Below are 18,338 nucleotides of genomic sequence, written 5' to 3'. Positions count from 1 at the left end.
GAGACTTACTGGCTTTATCTTTTGTTATTTATCTTGCTGATGTTGGGAAGTGCTCTCCAATCCCCCAGACCTCTGTTCCTAGGTAACAGTCAAAAGCTGTGCCAGCAGAGTGGTCCTGCCAGGCCAAGCCCATGTGGTTTGGTGTTATTCACTGCGATCCATATGGTCAGGGTAGAGATTGTCCCCAGAGAGGTGTTAACACTCAACAACCCAACCTCCTCCTCCTCTTTGGAGAATTGCTGGATGGCTCCTGCTGCCTGCCCATGTGTGAATCTTGATTAATTTTTCATTTTTAATGAAGTTTGATCATGTTTATTATTTCACATGATTGACTGCCTGGTACTCCTTCCATGTAATTGATAAAGCCCATATTTCTTCATCTGTCTCTTATTTCTTCGGGGCAAAGTTGTGAGATTGTGTGATGTGGTTAATATTAGATTTATTGGTCCCAATAGATGTATAAATTATCTTTTTTTTTTTTCTCTCTCCACAGGAAGTTCTACAGACTTTGACCAAGTTTTGTTTCCCCTTCTATGTGGACAGGTAGTGTTAGCTTTTCCAACTTTACAAGAAAATAAGCTTGTCAATAAAACCCCTGCAGAAAATAAAAACCATACCGTGCGCAGTGCTCTGTCTGTGTGACTGGGCCTTAAAGCACCCAAGTGCAAATTATAGTCTTAGAGTCACTTTTGCCTGGGGTTTTTATGGGCACCATCAAAAAAATTCGTTTTAAACGTTGGAGTTGTTTGGTGGCAGCACTGTGAGGGCGCTGGGTTTGCTCTGCACTGTGCTTGGGTGGGAATTGTTGGATGTGTGTGTTTGGAGCACAGCTTTGTGTGCTGAGGCACTGCATGTCCTGACTGCCAAAACTGGGGTGCAGCAGTGGATGGAATGCTTTCCATGCAAAGGCCTCCTGACCTTGCTGGAATGCTGATGCTTTCCTTGGGGCTGCTTAATGTGACTTGGAATTCTGGGGGGAAGTTGTACAGTGAATGTGAGAAGATCTCAGAGTATTTAATTCTTGTCATTTAGAGAACTCTAGGCATATTTTTAGTTCTGCTTTTACTGTGAGTTATTTTTGATGGTTGTATAAAAAAGAACAAGAACTGAAATGCTGAGAGGATGCACCAGTGCTCATGTCATCTCTGAGCATCACCTCATTGGTCAGTCACTTCTCTGCACTAGCTGAGACACCGAGTGGTTTGGAAATTCACCTTAAGTGTGACTAAACTGCTCAAAATATTATTGTCATTTTAGAATTTAGAATTACTTTTTTTGCTGCTCATCTCTTCCCTTTCCTGAGGGAAGGGAGTGGGGAAATACATATATTTTTTTCCTGTATATGTTTCTACTAGAAATATTTATGCTTACTGTGTGTAGATTTATTGTACCTAAGGGTTTTGTTTGTTTTGTTGTTTTTTGTTTTCCTCAGCAATATAACATTTTGAAAGATAAGAACACTGAAAACCCATATGGGGTGCAAATGAGAACATAATGAAAAGTGATTCCCATTTCTGGATTCACTTGTTTGTCTGAGTATCACAGACTGTCACAGAGATGTGAGCCAACCAGTTCGAATGTAAAGGAGACATTGTAACCCAACATACTTAATAAATTCCAATTAAGAGTGGTCTTTCACTGCTGCAGAGGGTGGAGGACACCCCAAGTTCAGGCTGTGGCAACCACAGAGGTGTGTGCTGCTTCTTTCCTTGCTGTCAAGCACACAGCCTTGGCACTGGAGATTTTGGCACTCAGTGACACAGACACCTGATTCTTTTATATTGATTCTTTTTGTACATATTGTGGCCAGTGGTCAGAAATCCCCAGGGACTAGTTGTCCCACTGCTTTAGGCCACAGGCCAGGAGCTTTCTGCTCTTGTGGTGGCAGGATCAAGGCAGAGGCTCTTCTCCAGCTGCAGGAGAGACCCACACCTTGGGCAGCTTTCCCACCAGGACTGGGTTGGTCAGACACAGCTGGTGATGGAGATTTGAAGGAAATCTTCCTCTCTCCCTGCCCTCCAACCCCAACCTCTGTCAGCCCAGTCAGAGAGGAGGTTTGTGAGGCTCTAAACAGACCTGCCCATTTGCAAACAGAGCTGTGAAGCCGAAGGGTTGATACTAAAATCTTAGGAAAAACACTTTTTGTACTGGGAAGTTTATCCTTCCCTGTGAAGAGCTGGCACCAACACTCGAGCAAGACCTATCAGGCAGATTTGGTTTCTGCAGATCACGTAAATGCAGGAATCTTTAGGTTTGCTCTGGAGGAACTCACCAGCTTGTCACAGTTGTTTAATAAACAAGCTTTTCCCTGCTGCTAATGAAACATGTTTTTTCCCCTGTTCCATAATTTTAATTGTCAGCTCAAATGCTATTTCTCACACACTCTGCTCTCAACCTTGTTAAAATTAAGCATATAATCCCCTTTTAAAACACCATACTAAAATCACCATAGTAACATTACATCCAAGCCTTGCACATAAAGCACAGCACCAGTGAGGGAGTTCTGGGTATCCCCAGCAGCTCGGAGTGGCTGCTGGAAGGGCGTGCTCTGCTGACATTTAGATTTCAGGAGGATGATAGTACTTACACTGCCTAATTCTCAGACTGCTGAAATGCTTTAAATATCTCTCTTGTTGTTCAGCACTGCATGTTTTTCCTTCCCTGTTTGGAATCCACTGAAGGATTCTTCTTTCTAAGCTGGATCATGACATCTTTCCTATCCAGATCCCACTTTTATTTCTGGAAATCTGTTTTGATTCTATTTCCTCTGGGAACTGAGTGTGTAATCTCCCATGGAAATTGTTCATTGCATTGTATATGGCATCATAGAGGAGAATATTTTGAGGCCTGTGACCTTGAAATTAGTGAGGTATTTGTTGCAGTTGGTAGGAGTGACTTGTAAAAAGCTGTGTATGTCAGTGCAAGTCAGAGTTCTCAGCAAACCTAAAAACCCCAGAACACAACCTGAAATGAGTCTTAATTTCATGTCATTAGAAATATTTGGGTTATGTGAGAAAACATGGGGTTGGTTTGTCCTGTGTGTATTTCATTAGAGATGGTTCATAGTCAGAGCCATTTTTGTTTCAAGATAAACACATTTTTAGTATCCTCCCAAACTGAAAAATGGGGAAAAAAGTGCCACAACAGCCCCCACTCCTCCCTCACAGAGCCATGAGCATACTTAAGGCTCTGGAGGGTGCATACTCTTTAGTTAAATTCTCAAAAAAGCTCTGCTGAAAGAGGAAATGTTATAGGTTCAATGACTTGGACTTGATACTTCTGACACAGAGTGAGCTCAGCATTAATTTTCCTCTCTTCCTCTCTCTGATTTCAGCCATGCAGTTAACCAAGTTGGGCAGAACTTTACATTTGTGCTTACAGACATTGACAGCAAACAGAGGTTTGGATTCTGTCGCTTATCTTCTGGGGCCAAGAGCTGCTTCTGTATCTTAAGGTAGGTCTGTGGTTTGGCTTCTGGCTGACTCCAGGAGCAGTATTTGACTTTGCTGTGCTGCACTGCAGTTATCACTTCCAGCTGTTCAAAATTATTTCCCTATCTGGTCCTCAAAGTCACTGCTCTTCTGCACAAGTGGTGCAAAATCTCTTGCACTTGGAGTTCCTCTGTAGATAACTGTATTTGTTTGTAGTCAACGTTCTGGAGTTAACAATGTGGAAAAAAGGCTCTTTGCAGTAATTTGGTATGACCCAGCACGATGGCAGCTGTTATCTTTAGCTGTCACAGCTGATCTTGTTAAGACATTTTGTGGACATTTGTATACGCAAGTTTTATTACCAAAGCATCTGGTGGTAACTGAGAGAATGTCACTGATGTTCTCCACAGCCTCAGAGTTTGTGTGTGTGGCTTTGCTCTGTCCCACTGAGGGTGTGGGAAGTTTGGCACAATACTCAGTGGAAGTTGGGAACAATGCATTGCACAGAAAATGGGCAGAGGCTCTGTCAGAGCAGTTGTTGATGACCTCCCACCGCACCTTGGAACAGTCTGTAATTGTTGATTTACATTTGCTGCAAGAAACAATGCTAGTTTTGGTATCTGCCAAATTGTATTGGTTTCATTCAGAACTTCTATTGAAGATTTCCACGTGGCATCCAGTCTGTCTTTGTCTTAAACAAGTGTAAGGGTTGTCTGGCTCTCTGTGCGTTCACGAGGAGCAGTGGCCCAGGTGAAGCCAGCTCAGGTAACTGAACAGCCAGGTGGGTGAGGTAACAGCTGCTGAAGCAGTTACAAACGAGGACACTTCCCTCTGTGAGCAGTTCTAAGTCTGTCTTAGGTGGCTCTGGTTTGCTCTGCACAGGAGAGAATCCAGAGAAGAAGAACTTGTATTCGTGCTGTGAGTGCTGAGTGTGGCAGAGTGGGGCTGTGTGTGCACCTGACTGAGTGTGCCCCCTGTGAGGAGCTCCTGGGGTGACACTGCAAACTGCAGAGTCACCTACCGAGCACACTCATGTGACAGTGTCTGGTTACAGAAGGTAACTGTTCCTGGTTAAAGTAAAGGAGAAGCACAGTTTTAAAAAGAAAATCTGAATGAGGAATAGTTTGAGTCCCTTCTTGATCCCTGCTGGATAAGAGTTCTTTGCTGTCAGCTCCCTTATGTTGAGTGAGTGCCAAGGAGAAATGGAGGAGTTCTGTTGTAGTTAAATGCCTTCTGCTTTGACTCATAACCAAAAAATAACAACACAGGGATGCTCTGGGGCTCTTCACTTCATTCCTGTCACCTCCTTCTCCTGTGAACTGATGAGAAAAGAAAGTCACCATCAATGCAGGTTTTAGAGGACAATAAGGAGTGTAAATCAGCATTACTGATTCACCTCCTCCATCCCCATGAATGCAGCTCCCATTCTTGGTGTGACTCTTCTCAGTGTCCTTTGTGGGTTAAAGGATGGGAACGGATGGGGAATATGTAAAAGCAAATGAGGATGTTAATTTATTTTGAAATTACAGATTGGTTGGCTGCAAGGATTCCAGTACTTCTTGCTATGCTTCTCAATAGCAAAAGAATTAAGTGATAGTGTTTATTAGTAGAGATGATATTCACACATTTATCAGAGATTTTATGGGTCTGGCCTCTGGTTTGGAGGTGGAAAATCATCACATGTTTAGATTAGTTATTGAAGAGGAACAGGAGAAAAAGGAAATTCTTTTCACTCAGTGCTTTAAAAATTTCTGCAGAGTTCTGGAAGCAAAGTTGAAAGCTGACACAGTACTTGAAGGCCAGAAGTCGAGGTCTGGACTTTTTCCTGTGGATGCAGAGAACAGTGAGGCACCTCTTGGAGTTCAGTAGCAGTGAAGTTACCCTGTGGCCAGCAGAAAGGCAATTCCATCTGGCTGGGAACTCTTTTGGCTATTATAACCAACTCTGCTTAGAAATCTGCTTTGAGACAGTTCCCATAGTTTTGATCCTGCTGTAGGTAGCATTACACGGAGTGATGGAAATATCTGATAAGTCTTAAACCCGCAAGGTCTGGGTGTTGTGCGGGTTTCTTTAGTGTAGAATCACTGTACTCTAATACCGAATCTGCCTCTCCTTCAGTTTTCCTGTTCCTCACGCGCTTTTCGCTCAGGGCGGAGCGTGGGAGCCTGAGCCGCCGCGTTCTGCGCCGCGGCCAGCAGAGGGCGGAGGGGAGCGCAGGTAGCGCCAGGTGTGCGCGGGTCTGGGGTCTGACAGGTGAGTGCTGACCCCTGGGATCACACACACAGCCCGCGGGTCTGACAGGTGAGTGCTGACCCCGGGGATCACCTGGGATAACACACACAGCCCCACGGGTCTGACAGGTGAGTGCTGACCCCGGGTATCACCTGGGATAACACACACAGCCCCACGGGTCTGACAGGTGAGTGCTGACCCCGGGTATCACCTGGGATAACACACACAGCCCCACGGGTCTGACAGGTGAGTGCTGACCCCGGGTATCACCTGGGATAACACACACAGCCCCACGGGTCTGACAGGTGAGTGCTGACCCCGGGTATCACCTGGGATAACACACACAGCCCCACGGGTCTGACAGGTGAGTGCTGACCCCGGGTATCACCTGGGATAACACACACAGCCCCACGGGTCTGACAGGTGAGTGCTGACCCCGGGTATCACCTGGGATAACACACACAGCCCCACGGGTCTGACAGGTGAGTGCTGACCCCGGGTATCACCTGGGATAACACACACAGCCTGTGGGTCTGACAGGTGAGTGCTGACCCCGGGGATCACCTGGCACACACCCACAGTAATTCCCTGGGAATTCCAGGCTGCCTTTTCTAATGCGTCACAAAACTTGAACTTGCATCACAAACTTTGCTTTTGGATTATTCTCTTTACAGTAAGGTGAGAGCTGGTGTCCACTCAGCACGTTCTGAGCTCTAATTTGGGAATTTTAGTAGCTCAGAAAAAATTTCACACCCAAATTTTTATATTTTATTTCTAAAACCTTATTTAAGGATTTCAGGATTTTGGCTGCAATGGAACAAGTCCTCATGGATTTGAATTAAAAGGCTGAATTTTTGTTTGCTTTAATCTAACTTCACATCAGACTTTGCATGGGCTTTCGAGGGAGAACAGCACAGATAGTTGTGGATCTAGGGAAGAGCTCTGGTCTTTTATTTAAAGGAACCAGCAAAACTGAACCTAACCTTGTGCAGTTTTGCTTTGGTTCACAAACTTCCTGGGCAAAGTTATTGGCTGGAGAAGGTCCCATAGCCATGTGTATCTCTGGTTTCAGTTCTGAACTGGAAGTTTTTGGTGGGTTACTGAGGTTTTGTACCCAAACTGAAAGTCTTCTGAAGTGGAAGGCAGAAACATTTGTGTGGAAATCCCTCTCGGCCAAAATAGCTGAGCTCTGCACCACTCCTTTGCTGAGATAAAAAGGAATGAATCCATAATAGTTTGTGACAGATGGCAGAAAATGTAACTAAGTGAATGTGATTCTGTATGGAGTTATTTGAGGTTTTTGGTGTGATTTGTTGTGAGTTCCTCTCCTCCCCCTTTCCTTCCCTTTGATTGCAGTCTTTGTCCATTTATGCTTAGGACAGAATAAGATTTCTGAGCAGGGGCCTCTCTTGTGGTGCAAAGTGAGAATTGTTTTTAATTGAGCAGAAACATGTGGAAGGATCAGGAATATCTCAAGGGATTACAGAAAAATTCCAAATTTGTACTACTTACAGCTTGTGTTTAGAGCAGGGTCTGCTGGGAATAAATGTTAGTTAGTGTGACCTGTGACCTTAAAAACTGTTGACATGGATTTCAGCCAGAAACTAGCCACAGAACTCCTTTGTTAGGCTCATTCATAGCTCCTTGAAAACTCCAGTCAGTGAAAGTTGCCAGCTCAAATCTAAGGAAAGCAGAGCCCTTTTTTTCCCTCTTTTTTTTTTTTTTTCCTTTTTTTTTTCCCATGCTTTGGAAACAGTGGACGCCCCTTAACCAGCAAGACTTCTTTAATAGGGCTGCAGGGCTGAGCCCTGATTGGAACTGACAGCTTCCTGGCCCGGCCGTGCCAACTGGCAGGGCACTGATGCATGGGACAAACGGTGTGGGGGCTCAGCACCCTGCCCTGGGTGCTCCTGGAGCACCAGGCTCTGGGGCCTGCTGCTGCTTCTACAGGCCTCTCCCTTGGTTGGGGGAGAAAATGGAACATCTGTGGGGCGTTTTCTTTGGTAATAGCTGTCCTGTTGTCTTCTGGAATTCTCCCTTCTCATTGCTTTGGCCAAAAGCCACAGGAAAGTATTTACACTTGGGGGAGAATCCGTTTTGATTTGAGAGTCTGGGCATTATTTTGGAATGTGGCTGTAGGATGCTTTGACAAGCCTCAGAGTCCCACTCTGAAAGGGTTAAGTTTGCAAACCCTCCAACCTGTGCACTCCTTTCTCTACAAGTTATCCCACTCCTTGCTGTGTTCTGGAGTGAGCAGGAGGTGGAGGAGGGAGCCAGGACTGCAGGGTCCTGCACAGATTCCAGGAGTGACAGTTGCTGGGAACAAGCACCTGAAGTACTTTTGTTGTGGCAAGCTGAGTAGAATAGATTTTGGGGGCTTTTCTTGGTAAGGTTCCACTTAGTTCATCGCAGCCTGCATGAGATGAGTGCTTTTATCCATTTATATCATTTAATTTATCACTGCTGTTTAAAAGAGTTTACATACAATTAATTTTTTTTGTAAGGAGCAAAGACCTGGTAACAAAACAGAGGAAGAATTTCTTTTGCTAGTTGAAAGTTGTAGTTACAAGTCTAGGCTGCAGTGACTGCACATAGCCCCTGAGCAGAGACAGCCTTAAAGAAACCCAAACAAAGCTTCAAACCCTCCATCTCTATGTATCTGTCTTTAACTTGGTTCTTTCCTTCTCCTTTTTGCTGTTAGACTTCTGTGCAGACACAAAAAATGCTGCTAATTAAGTAAGAAAAGAGTCCAGTCTTTATTTTCTGTGGATTTCCTATAGTTGTATGTTGAATAAAATGGTAATAAGTGAAATCGATGTATCTATATGATACTTTGAAGCCTTGCAGCAGATGTTTGGTAATGGCTGGAAATGCTGTGGAACAGCTTTTGGACAGTCTGTTTGGTCCTTGAGCTGTATCGACCTGGAATCCCTGTTCTACTTAAATCGCTCTGCAGATGAAAGCGCACGGCAAACTGCTTCTGTTAGACACTGGCAAAGGCCACAGAAAGACATGTATAAATCATGAGCAATTGGATCTCTCTGATTCCACAGCACAACAAAATTGTACCTAATGAAAATTTTGCTGTGGAGCCTCTGCTGCCTTCAGAGAGTTTGTATTATTGTTGCTTTTTCAGCAGTGGCCTCGGCGCTGCCGTGAGTGTCCGTGGGAGCGGTTCCTGTGTAGGGAGCAGCAGGGAGGGCAGGCAGGACCCGGAGCCTGGCCTTCTCTCACAGAAATTGCAGTTTCCTAGAAGCCCTGGGTGGAGTGAAGCAGGGAGTCACTGTGCTGGGTGACAGAAAGGGAGCCCAAGGGGCCAAGCAGACGTGCGGGGCCTGAGGGGCTCCGGGTGCTGCAGGCACTCTGTGTTAGCTTGACATGTTTATAAAACAGTTTGCAGCCGAAAACTTGAGGGTTTTTACCCCTGCTGATTTGCTTAAACAGGCACTGGCTTGTATTTTCAGTTGCTTGTCAGAATATATGTGGAGAAGTGATGAACCTAGTGAAGAGGGAGCTTGACATCAATTAAATTTAGCTATCTGCTTTGTGTTTCTTCTTCCTGATACACTGTCTCCGGGATAGCTTTTCCAAACTTCCTGTGGTTTTTCTTTATTGTCCTTACAAGTTTTACAAGATAGAGATGAGCTATTTCAAACTGCTGTTCCAGGAAAAGAAGAATAGAATTCTGTATTATATCTGCTCATTTGTTATCTTCCATTTTCACCTCTGCCATTACCCTTTTTGTAGACTCTAGAAACTTCTTTCGAAAGGCCTGTAAGGCTTCGTGTCTTCTCTCGCTCGGGTATCTTTAAGTAAGATAATGATAATTAAATTAAGATAGTAATGCCTCATGGCTGGGGCAGGAGGTGTGAAGTCTTTGCTGCAGAAGCTTTATTGTGTGTGATCAGCTGGTGGTGATGTTCAAACCAGAAGTTCCTCCCTGTTACTATAATTTTTCTTGTGACCATCCACTACAGCCAGAAATTTCTTGTGCCCATCTAGCAGGTGTGATTTTTATCTGCAGGCATGGCTGGCTGCAGCCAAATGCTGAAGGCAATAGGAGGAGGATGTTTTTTCCCACTGAACTTCCTGGATGAACTGGACCTGTTCGTTGATAACTGGAGCCATGAGCTGTACATAGTGCTATCTCCTGGGGACTAGTGATATTAGTAATGAATATTAGAAGTAAAGTTTTAAATTGCCAAATATAAGTCCCTTCCTACTTGTAAATCAGAGATTAGAAAGAATATGAATATGAATTCTGGCTTTGGCTACTGTTCAGCCATTCTTTAATTGTTCCCACCCGGTGTTTGGCATTGGAGATGTTGATTTGGTGTTTTGCTGTGGATGTGTCCATACACAGCATTGCTCTTAGCTGAAGGTCGAAGTGTTATCCCCTAACACGGGTGTTTATTTATTTCCATGCTGATTTTGGTACGAGGCAGAGCTGTGTACTTGCATCAATTTTCTAGTGGGATGAAGTTATCCCACTTCGGAGTTAGCAGCAGCCAGAAAGTACAGGGAGTTGTTTACAAAGAGCCCCATCGATTCTCCCTTTCTGTGGAAGCATTCAAGCAGCAAGACCTGCACAGTCTGTTTGGCACAGTAGCTGCTCTCAGCTGGCCCCGTGCCCTCCTGCTGTTAGTCAGGGCAGAGGATGTGCCAGATCCCGGGTTGTAACGGAGCAGAGCCTGCCTGCAAATCTGCTTGTAGTTAGCCTGGGGCCTTTTGGCAGCAGACTACAGCCCATTGATTTAGTTGCAATCCTTTTTCCTTAATATTTTCCATCTGGCCAACAATGACCTATAAAGACAGACACAAAACAGAGTTTGAATTATGAGCAGTGTAATAGTAAAACTGCTCCCAACCCTCATTCTAGAACCTGCCGCGATGGGTCAGTGCCGCGGCAGAGCCCACGGGGTTTGTCCCAGGGCACTGCTGCAGAGAGGGAAAGCACTGGAGCTCTGGAGCCCAACCTCTGGAAGAGAGAAATGTGCATTCCAGTTAAACTCTCCGTGTGTCCCTGCGTGCTTTTCCTTGCTGTCTGTTGATCCCGGGCAGGAGGTGCAGCGTGTGCAGCATCAGCTTCCTCACACACTGCCAGGGCCAAATCATCCCCAGGGCTCAGGAGTAGGGATAGGGGGCACAGGGGAAGGAATGTGGGTATGGAAACTCTTCAAGGCATGCAGCAACAGGTTTGGGGAGCTTGCCCTGCCACAGGTGTTCACGAGGAGGCGATGGGTCCCGAGCTCTGGGATCTGCAGGCCCCGAGCAATGCTCTCCAGGAGGAGCTGCTTCCAGACCTGTTTGTCAACGCCCCCAGTTCTGCACGAGCAGAATTGTTGCTCTGATTACAGTTATCCTGGATGCTTCTAGTCCTCTGTGTCTTTAGAGTTTTTGAAGTTTTCCTTAAGTAAAACTGAAGGATACAATTAACAGCATAAGCAATGTGTGCAAAGGGAGAAATGAATCCTCACAAAGGAAGGAGCTGGGGGTAAGGATGGACAGGTCAAAAATGCATCACTGATACCTGGGTTGAAGAAGAAAGGAGATCAGTCAGCATTTTAGCTGTTGTTCATAGTATTTTATTATGATTTTAAGTGTTTTTTGACAGAACTTGTGGAAATGTGAGACAAGAGCAGTGCTGGCTTTCAGAATATAACAGATAGATACGCAATCTAAGTTAGTTATGACTTACAACTATTTGATCTCTCAACACTGTCCACGTCACAGACCTAGGATCCTTAAAGACACCCACCCTTTCTTTATTCTCCTGCTTTCTTCTCCTCTTCCTCTACATCACCAGTCCAAGGCAGTACTAATTTAACTGTAAGGAACAGTGAAGGTGTGTCAGGGGAAGTTTATTGCAGATTTTGCTGGAGCTTTAATCTTGACTTCAAGTCAAAACACTTCTGTAAATATCAGTGAGAAGGATCACAACAAAAAATGTCAAGTGTTAGTAGTACTGCTGCAGCACTGCTGGTGGAACTGGGCGAAGCTGGGAGCGCTGCCGCCAGTGCAGCCACCTCACTGCTCTGCCTTCTGACCAGAAACCAAGTTTACTCCATTAATTAGTGCTCCGTGTTGTGCCTTCTTTCCTTGCTGAACAACTGTAACAGAAGTAATTAAATCATGTCATTTTTTATTACCTTTGGCCCTGGCTGACTGGCTTGGAAACTTCGTTTCAGAGCTAACCCAAAGTGAATTAGCGCATCACCTTGGGAAAACCCTGTTCCCTGGCATCAAAAGGGAGGGAGGAAGTACTTAAAGTACAAGACAGATAGATCTTCTCCTCCACAAATGGATCACTTTTGGGCCGCTGTCTGAAGGCTTACAAATGCATCTGTCAGGAGTGAGACCATCCTGTCCTTGCTGACAGATGTGTACAACATTCCTCAACGAGATTACATGGCAACTTCCTCCTTCAGAACTGGAGCTGTGGCAGAGCCCTCGGGTTATGCAGAGGTAATTGGAGACGCTGGGGCTGCTCACAGAGGTGGAACTGCTGAGAAAAGCTGCTGGAGTAACTCGTGCATATTGTTCCGATAGACACTGTGGTTCAGGCAGGCTGGAATCGCAGGAGAAAGGCTTTGTGTGGCTTCCTGCAGGCAGTGGTACCTGGGCTGGGCAGGGAGCTGAGACACCCTGGCCGTGTAACCCCAGCTGTGTATGAATGTGCCTGGGGAGGGACAGATCTTCCTCCACAACACACGAGTATTTACCTGCAGTAACATGCTTAGTGTGGTGTAGGATTTATTAGTGTTTGGGTATTCGGAAGATAAAATGATTGGGGGCAATTTCCTGTTTTAATCATTTGCTTAGACTGATGGTTAGACAAGGAGACTCATAAAGAAAACTGTGCTCTCTAGCCACTTAAGAGGCCTGAGAGACTTTTCTGTTCAGTGAGGGGTCCCATTTTGGGGAATTCCATGGATAGGTTCATCACTGTGGTTTCTGCAGGTGAAGAGTCAAGGACTGTCATCTCCTGTGCTTATTTTCGCATCTGGATGTTTGCTGGGGATCCTAAACCATCACACACTGTGGTCACAACCTGCAATCAAATGTCAGACTCTGACTTGATCTTTGTAGCCTTCCACTCTGGGTCTGTGTTGACATCTTGTTCTACAAATGCTTATTTGCTCTAAGTAAGGTGGTTCTTACATGACTTGCCCAGTTTCTTGCATTCCCAAATTAGCAATTCCAAGTACCACAGTGCTGAAATAATCATGAATTTCTCACCTGGCTCTTTCAGTTCTGGTTGGATTTGAGTTTAACTTTTATGACTTGCTACCAACTTTGCTTATTATTAGGAGATATATGTGCTGCCTCTGAACATGTGAGTATTTCTTCACTGGGATGAAGTTGTCTCCCTGGGAAGGGAGCTATAAAACCTCTTGCTTCACTTAGGTTGTTTCTTGCCAATAAGAAACACAAGTGTTTTAGAGAATATTCCAGAACAGGGGTACATGTAATTGATTTTTCCTCTCTCTTTGTTACTGAAACATTCTTATTCCCTACTCCGTTTTTTCTCTGCAGTTAATTTACCAAAATGCAAAGGCTCAACATAGTCTCCCAGCACTCACAGGTATCACTGACACACACCTGATGCTCAGCTTCAGCTTTTAGGTATGTGGCAAATCCCTTTAGCAGCTGAGCACAACTCCTTCCAGCCTTGCAGTGAGGCTCCTGAACACAGAGGGGGTGTAAAATTTTGCTTCCTGTCAGGAATGGATGTGTGTTACAGATTGTCCCAGCCCTGTGGCTTTGGAGCTCAGGGCAGAACTGTGCCAGAGCACTGTGTGTTTGCTGGTAGGGAGCACTTCTGGTTTCTGATATAAAGTTCATAATTCTACTGAAATTTCAGCTGAAACTTAGTCCTAGAGGGCATAGCTTGACAAGCACATATGATTGGAGTCAGTAATGAAAAGGAGCTGTTTCTCTGGTCAAGGAAAAAGGGTTAATTTGCATTGGGATGAAAAGGCTGTTCAGGATCTACTATTTCAACCTGTGATAGACTTAACAGCAGGCTTTGATCCCCAAATGAAATGTGATGGATTTCAACTGATGCCAGATGTCTCAAACCTAGTGGGATCTCTGATTGTCTGCCACATCTAGAATTCTCTCTCCCAGCACTTTCATGTGTGCTTTTAAACGTGGTTTGAGAAGAGATTCCTTGACAAGCTAAGCCTTTGGAATCCTCTCTCTGTATTGTCACTTCAGTGGGGATCTTTAGGCTCTCATGCTGTCTAGTGCATCCTGCTTTTTAAAATCAAGCCTCATGTGCCAAACTGCTCCAACTCCTTCATGAGCTATTTATTTTTAACTCCAGACCATTTGCAGCCAGGATCATCTGTAACTTTTCTCAGTTTAAGACTGTTCTGTGCCCTCTTCTTATTTGTTATTTAGGGCATTTTATCCTGACTGATAAAACCGTTATTTAGGGCATTTTATCCTGACTGAGTAAAACCATTGGTCAGTTTTGTTTCAGCAGCCCCTGAGTTCTGTCTGGTAAATGAATTCCTTTCTCTTTTCTCTGTGTGGACTGACACAGAAATATCACTTGGCAAGCTTTCCCAGTGGTACCAATAACTTGGGTATTTAGAAGTGAAAAATATTTGATTTTTAAGGAGTGATCTGCCAGAGGGAAAACAGCAAGTGCCAACAACAGAGCAGACCCTAAAGATACTTCTCAAATAAGTTAAACACAAAATAGTCTATCACAAAATTCACTAACCTTTCAAAGTGATAGATAATTCACAAGAAGAAAGCTTGACTACTGAAGGTACTTAAAACTGAGTGCTTGCTAAATGGTGCTGTATTTGTGCCTGTGAACATACAGTTCCTTTGTCCAGCCCAGAGGATGCTGGTGCCTGGACCTGTGAGCCGAAAGGTGTGGGGTTCCTGCCTCCAGTCAAAGTGTAATGCTCCAGGCCCTTCAGACAGATTGGGTTTGTTCACAAGAAGAAAGCTTGACTACTGAAGGTACTTAAAACTGAGTGCTTGCTAAATGGTGCTGTATTTGTGCCTGTGAACATACAGTTCCTTTGTCCAGCCCAGAGGATGCTGGTGCCTGGACCTGTGAGCCGAAAGGTGTGGGGTTCCTGCCTCCAGTCAAAGTGTAATGCTCCAGGCCCTTCAGACAGATTGGGTTTGTATAAAATGCTTTGCAGTGAAAGCCCAAGTTTTTCATGGTTAAAACTGAGTGCTTGCTAAATGGTGCTGTATTTGTGCCTGTGAACATACAGTTCCTTTGTCCAGCCCAGAGGATGCTGGTGCCTGGACCTGTGAGCCGAAAGGTGTGGGGTTCCTGCCTCCAGTCAAAGTGTAATGCTCCAGGCCCTTCAGACAGATTGGGTTTGTATAAAATGCTTTGCAGTGAAAGCCCATGGACTTTCATGGACAAACTGTTTATTTTCAGCCTGGGAGATGATGTGTTTCCCCCCTCTCTCTCCGAGGGCCCGGGGGGGCCCTGCGTGCTGGCCGTGGGTGCTGCATGATACTGTAATGCTAAAGCTCCTCTCAGTTCCTTCTATTTACATAAATTCCACAGTGCAGCTGCACTGGACTCTTTTTTTTCCCCCAAGGTTTTCGAGTGACCACAAAGAAGCTGAGAGAGGGTGACAGCTTTGTCACACTCAGTCTGCAGTTCCCTTTGCCATGTCCCAATTAGATGTCAGCGCCTGAACAAAAGCCCCTCGGAATGGGCACCTCGAGCTGCCCTGGCACTTTCTGCTTGACTCAAATGTAAAATTGTTACATCATAAATCTCTTTGTTGCAGTTTTCTGGCTCCACGTTGTTCTGGGGGTATTCACTCCCTTGAGCTCCTTTGTGAGCTGCTGCCGTGGTGGCTCCGGGGCCACAGGAGCTGTGTGGGCTCAATGGGGCATTTAGTGAACGTGGGAGGCTTTGTGCAAGGAGACTTGGTGTAACTGCTTAGACATGGCCACACTGGGTAGGGAAACAGGGAAGGGAATGTTTTAATTGACTTTTATTATTCATATGCAGCAGCAAGTCACCAAAGTAAGCACTTGCTATTGACTGCAATGTGTTCAGATGCTCCACTAGATGAGACGTGATGCAGTTCTGTGGGGCTTAATACTTCTGAAATATGATTGTGGGTTGTGCTTAGGCTGCAGAACTTTCAGCTGAATCGTGGAACTGTGGAAAGATCGCTCATGGGTAATAATCATAGCACATTTGGGGAAGATGCAAAAGGAGAAGAAGCCCAGTGAGAGCCAGGGAAGGAGAGGATGCAGCTGGCTGAGAGGGCAGGGACACTTGGTGCTGAGGCAGAGCTGAGAGCAGCACAGATCAGCCAGTGTTGAAGGCTGTTGGCTGCCCCTGTGGCAGGTGAGGCTCAGCTCAGCAAGGTGCATGGGTGTTGCTATGGAGACTGGGGTATCTCCATGTGGTTAAACTTGCAAGGGTGAGAATATGTGGCTGGACTGAGTCTAGAAGGGAGAATAAGGACATACTGAGGTACTTTTGTCAATCAGGAGGATTTCCAGTGACGTTAGTCATGATGCATATGATCCTTTATATAATAACCAAGGTTGTTATCGACAGAATTAACTCTTCTAGGCCCCTGTAGACTATTGTACCGAGCAAAAGGTCAAGATTTGGGAACTCCTTGAATCCAATCCTGGCTAATACAGACAGATTTTGTAAGCCTGTCACCACAGAGAAGTGTGCCCATCTGTAAAATGGAAATGACTGTTCTGTTTTGCAAGGGAGATGGCAGTTGGTTATGCTGTTATCAAAATATATATAGTATGTGTTATAAATAAATACATGTTAAAAATTCCACTCCTGATCTGTGTGAATGGAGGGAGTAAAAGTTATGTGTGCTTACAACTCAGGCTCGGAGGAGATGCTGCATGAAATGTGTTGATGTCAGACTAGTTACCGAGTCTCATTAATTTCAAGTGACAGAGATAGATCTGCCTGTACACGGCCCAGGAGCTGTTCTAGTGCTCCAGAAGCTGTGTGAACTAAGGTGGTGCTTGTGTTTGTAGGTTCAGAGGGAGCCAGAGGTACCACAGGTACCTTTCCAGAGGTGTTTGCTTTGCTGTTTCATGGTGTCAGCACAGCAGTAGCATTGAGTGTTGGAGCTGTCACTGTCAAAAATTGGGTTTATAAACAGTTGCTATGGCAATTAGCAAATCTTCCTGAATCATTTGAAGAGGTTCCCCTTGCCACTGGGGTTTGCTGCTGCTGCACTGGAACATGCAGCATTTTTGCTGCTCAAGTTCTTGACACAATTCCAAGCTCTGGGGCTCTCCCTGGGAGGTGACTGTGATGAGTTCGGTGTTCACGTGTTCTTGCACACTTGTTTATTCTGCTGCTGCTTCTCCTTCGTGGCTGTTTGCTACAGGTAACACTGGGGAATGTTTGCTGCCTGCCCAGCCCCACTCTGCCCTTGCCCTGGGCTGGCCACAGTGCCCTTGAGACAGCTGCAGGGGTTTGGAGAGCTGCTTGCTCTAACTTGTGGCTCTCCTTCATCCTAATGAGTGCTCAGAAGATATCAAAAGAAATTATAACGGTGGAATTTTCACATTTCAAAGAAAGGAGATTTATTATCAGGCGCTCTCTTCATTAGGAGTGCTTCAGGACTGGATAGGAAACAGCTGGGTTTTCCTGAGGAAGGCATCCTCCCCTTGATCAACAATCAACTGCATGCCAGTGTAGGTGGTTGCTTGAAGATTTCCCCTTTGCTATTCTGAGAGATGTTGCATTTTCTTGTGCATCTTCTGGGCCAGAAATAGATTGAAATGAGGCATCTTTTTGGTGTGCTATTGGCCTTTCTGCTCTATATCCACAGGTAGTTTGACCTGGCTCAATTTCAGGTGTTCCTTTTGGCTAATATTCCCTGGTACGATCCAGCTGGAGACAGGATTTCTTTTGAATTGTTAAAACCCCACAAGTTGATTGTAGACAGTGCTGATAATTGGGGCTTTTTTAAAACAAATGTATTTAATGAGCAGGAAGATCCTGGAAATCCACTTTGTGCCTCATTTCATTGTGTTGGGAACTCAGTATTGCTGAAGGCAGTGGTGCGGGGTCACCTCTTGCTGTGTCCTTGTTGGGAACGTCGATGTGCACACACAGGTGTGTGTCTGTGTGGACATTTGCACATACCCTTGCAGTTGCTTTATTTTAAAGGTCCCAGTTTTGGTTGCAGCCCCATCAGGAGGTCAGAGGACGTGACCTCCCATGTGCTGCTCTGGCTCATGAGTGGATGAGTATGTTGAACGACTGACAGCTCTGGGCAGCAGCTGGTGCTGGGGGTGACACTTTCTGGGCAGTGTGACTTGAAGCACGGACTGGCCTGTGTGCCCCCACTGTGGAGCTGTGCCCACTGCCTCCCCTGCCCCTTCCACCACCTCCACTCCTGCAGGTCTGCCCGGGGAAAGTGAACCTCTCATCCTGCCAACACCCCACACAGGCCTGGCTGGGCTACTCCTCGGGCTTTTTGCTCCCTTTATCCCTTGCTGATCTCGGCCTGCCCCGGCAGTCCTTGGTGTTCTCACCCCACGTTTTGGGAACCTTTGTGTTTACAAGCAGCAGCAGCACAGAGCTGTTGTCTTAACATTTTGCCTGCCCCTAATTGCTGTGACACATGTAACTAACAATGTTTTGTGCTTTCAAGGAGTGCACTAAAAAGGTGATGACAT

General features: G+C 45.5%; 1 protein-coding gene across 1 annotated transcript in view; it reads left to right on the top strand.

Annotated features, from left to right (window-relative positions):
* Positions 1–18,338, top strand: part of LOC103807322 (DENN domain-containing protein 1A-like) — a gene marked incomplete at both ends in the record, with an annotated part of 77,784 nt that overhangs the window by 37,593 nt on the left and 21,853 nt on the right. Inside the window, 2 exons of the mRNA XM_009080050.1 lie at positions 494–543; positions 3,335–3,454. Of these exons, the coding sequence (XP_009078298.1) occupies positions 494–543; positions 3,335–3,454 (170 nt within the window). The remainder of the gene's footprint in view (positions 1–493; positions 544–3,334; positions 3,455–18,338) is intronic.

This window comes from Acanthisitta chloris, unplaced genomic scaffold, assembly GCF_000695815.1.
Source record: "Acanthisitta chloris isolate BGI_N310 unplaced genomic scaffold, ASM69581v1 scaffold3498, whole genome shotgun sequence".
NCBI lineage: Eukaryota > Metazoa > Chordata > Aves > Passeriformes > Acanthisittidae > Acanthisitta > Acanthisitta chloris.
This window is presented reverse-complemented; position numbering and strand designations above follow the sequence as displayed.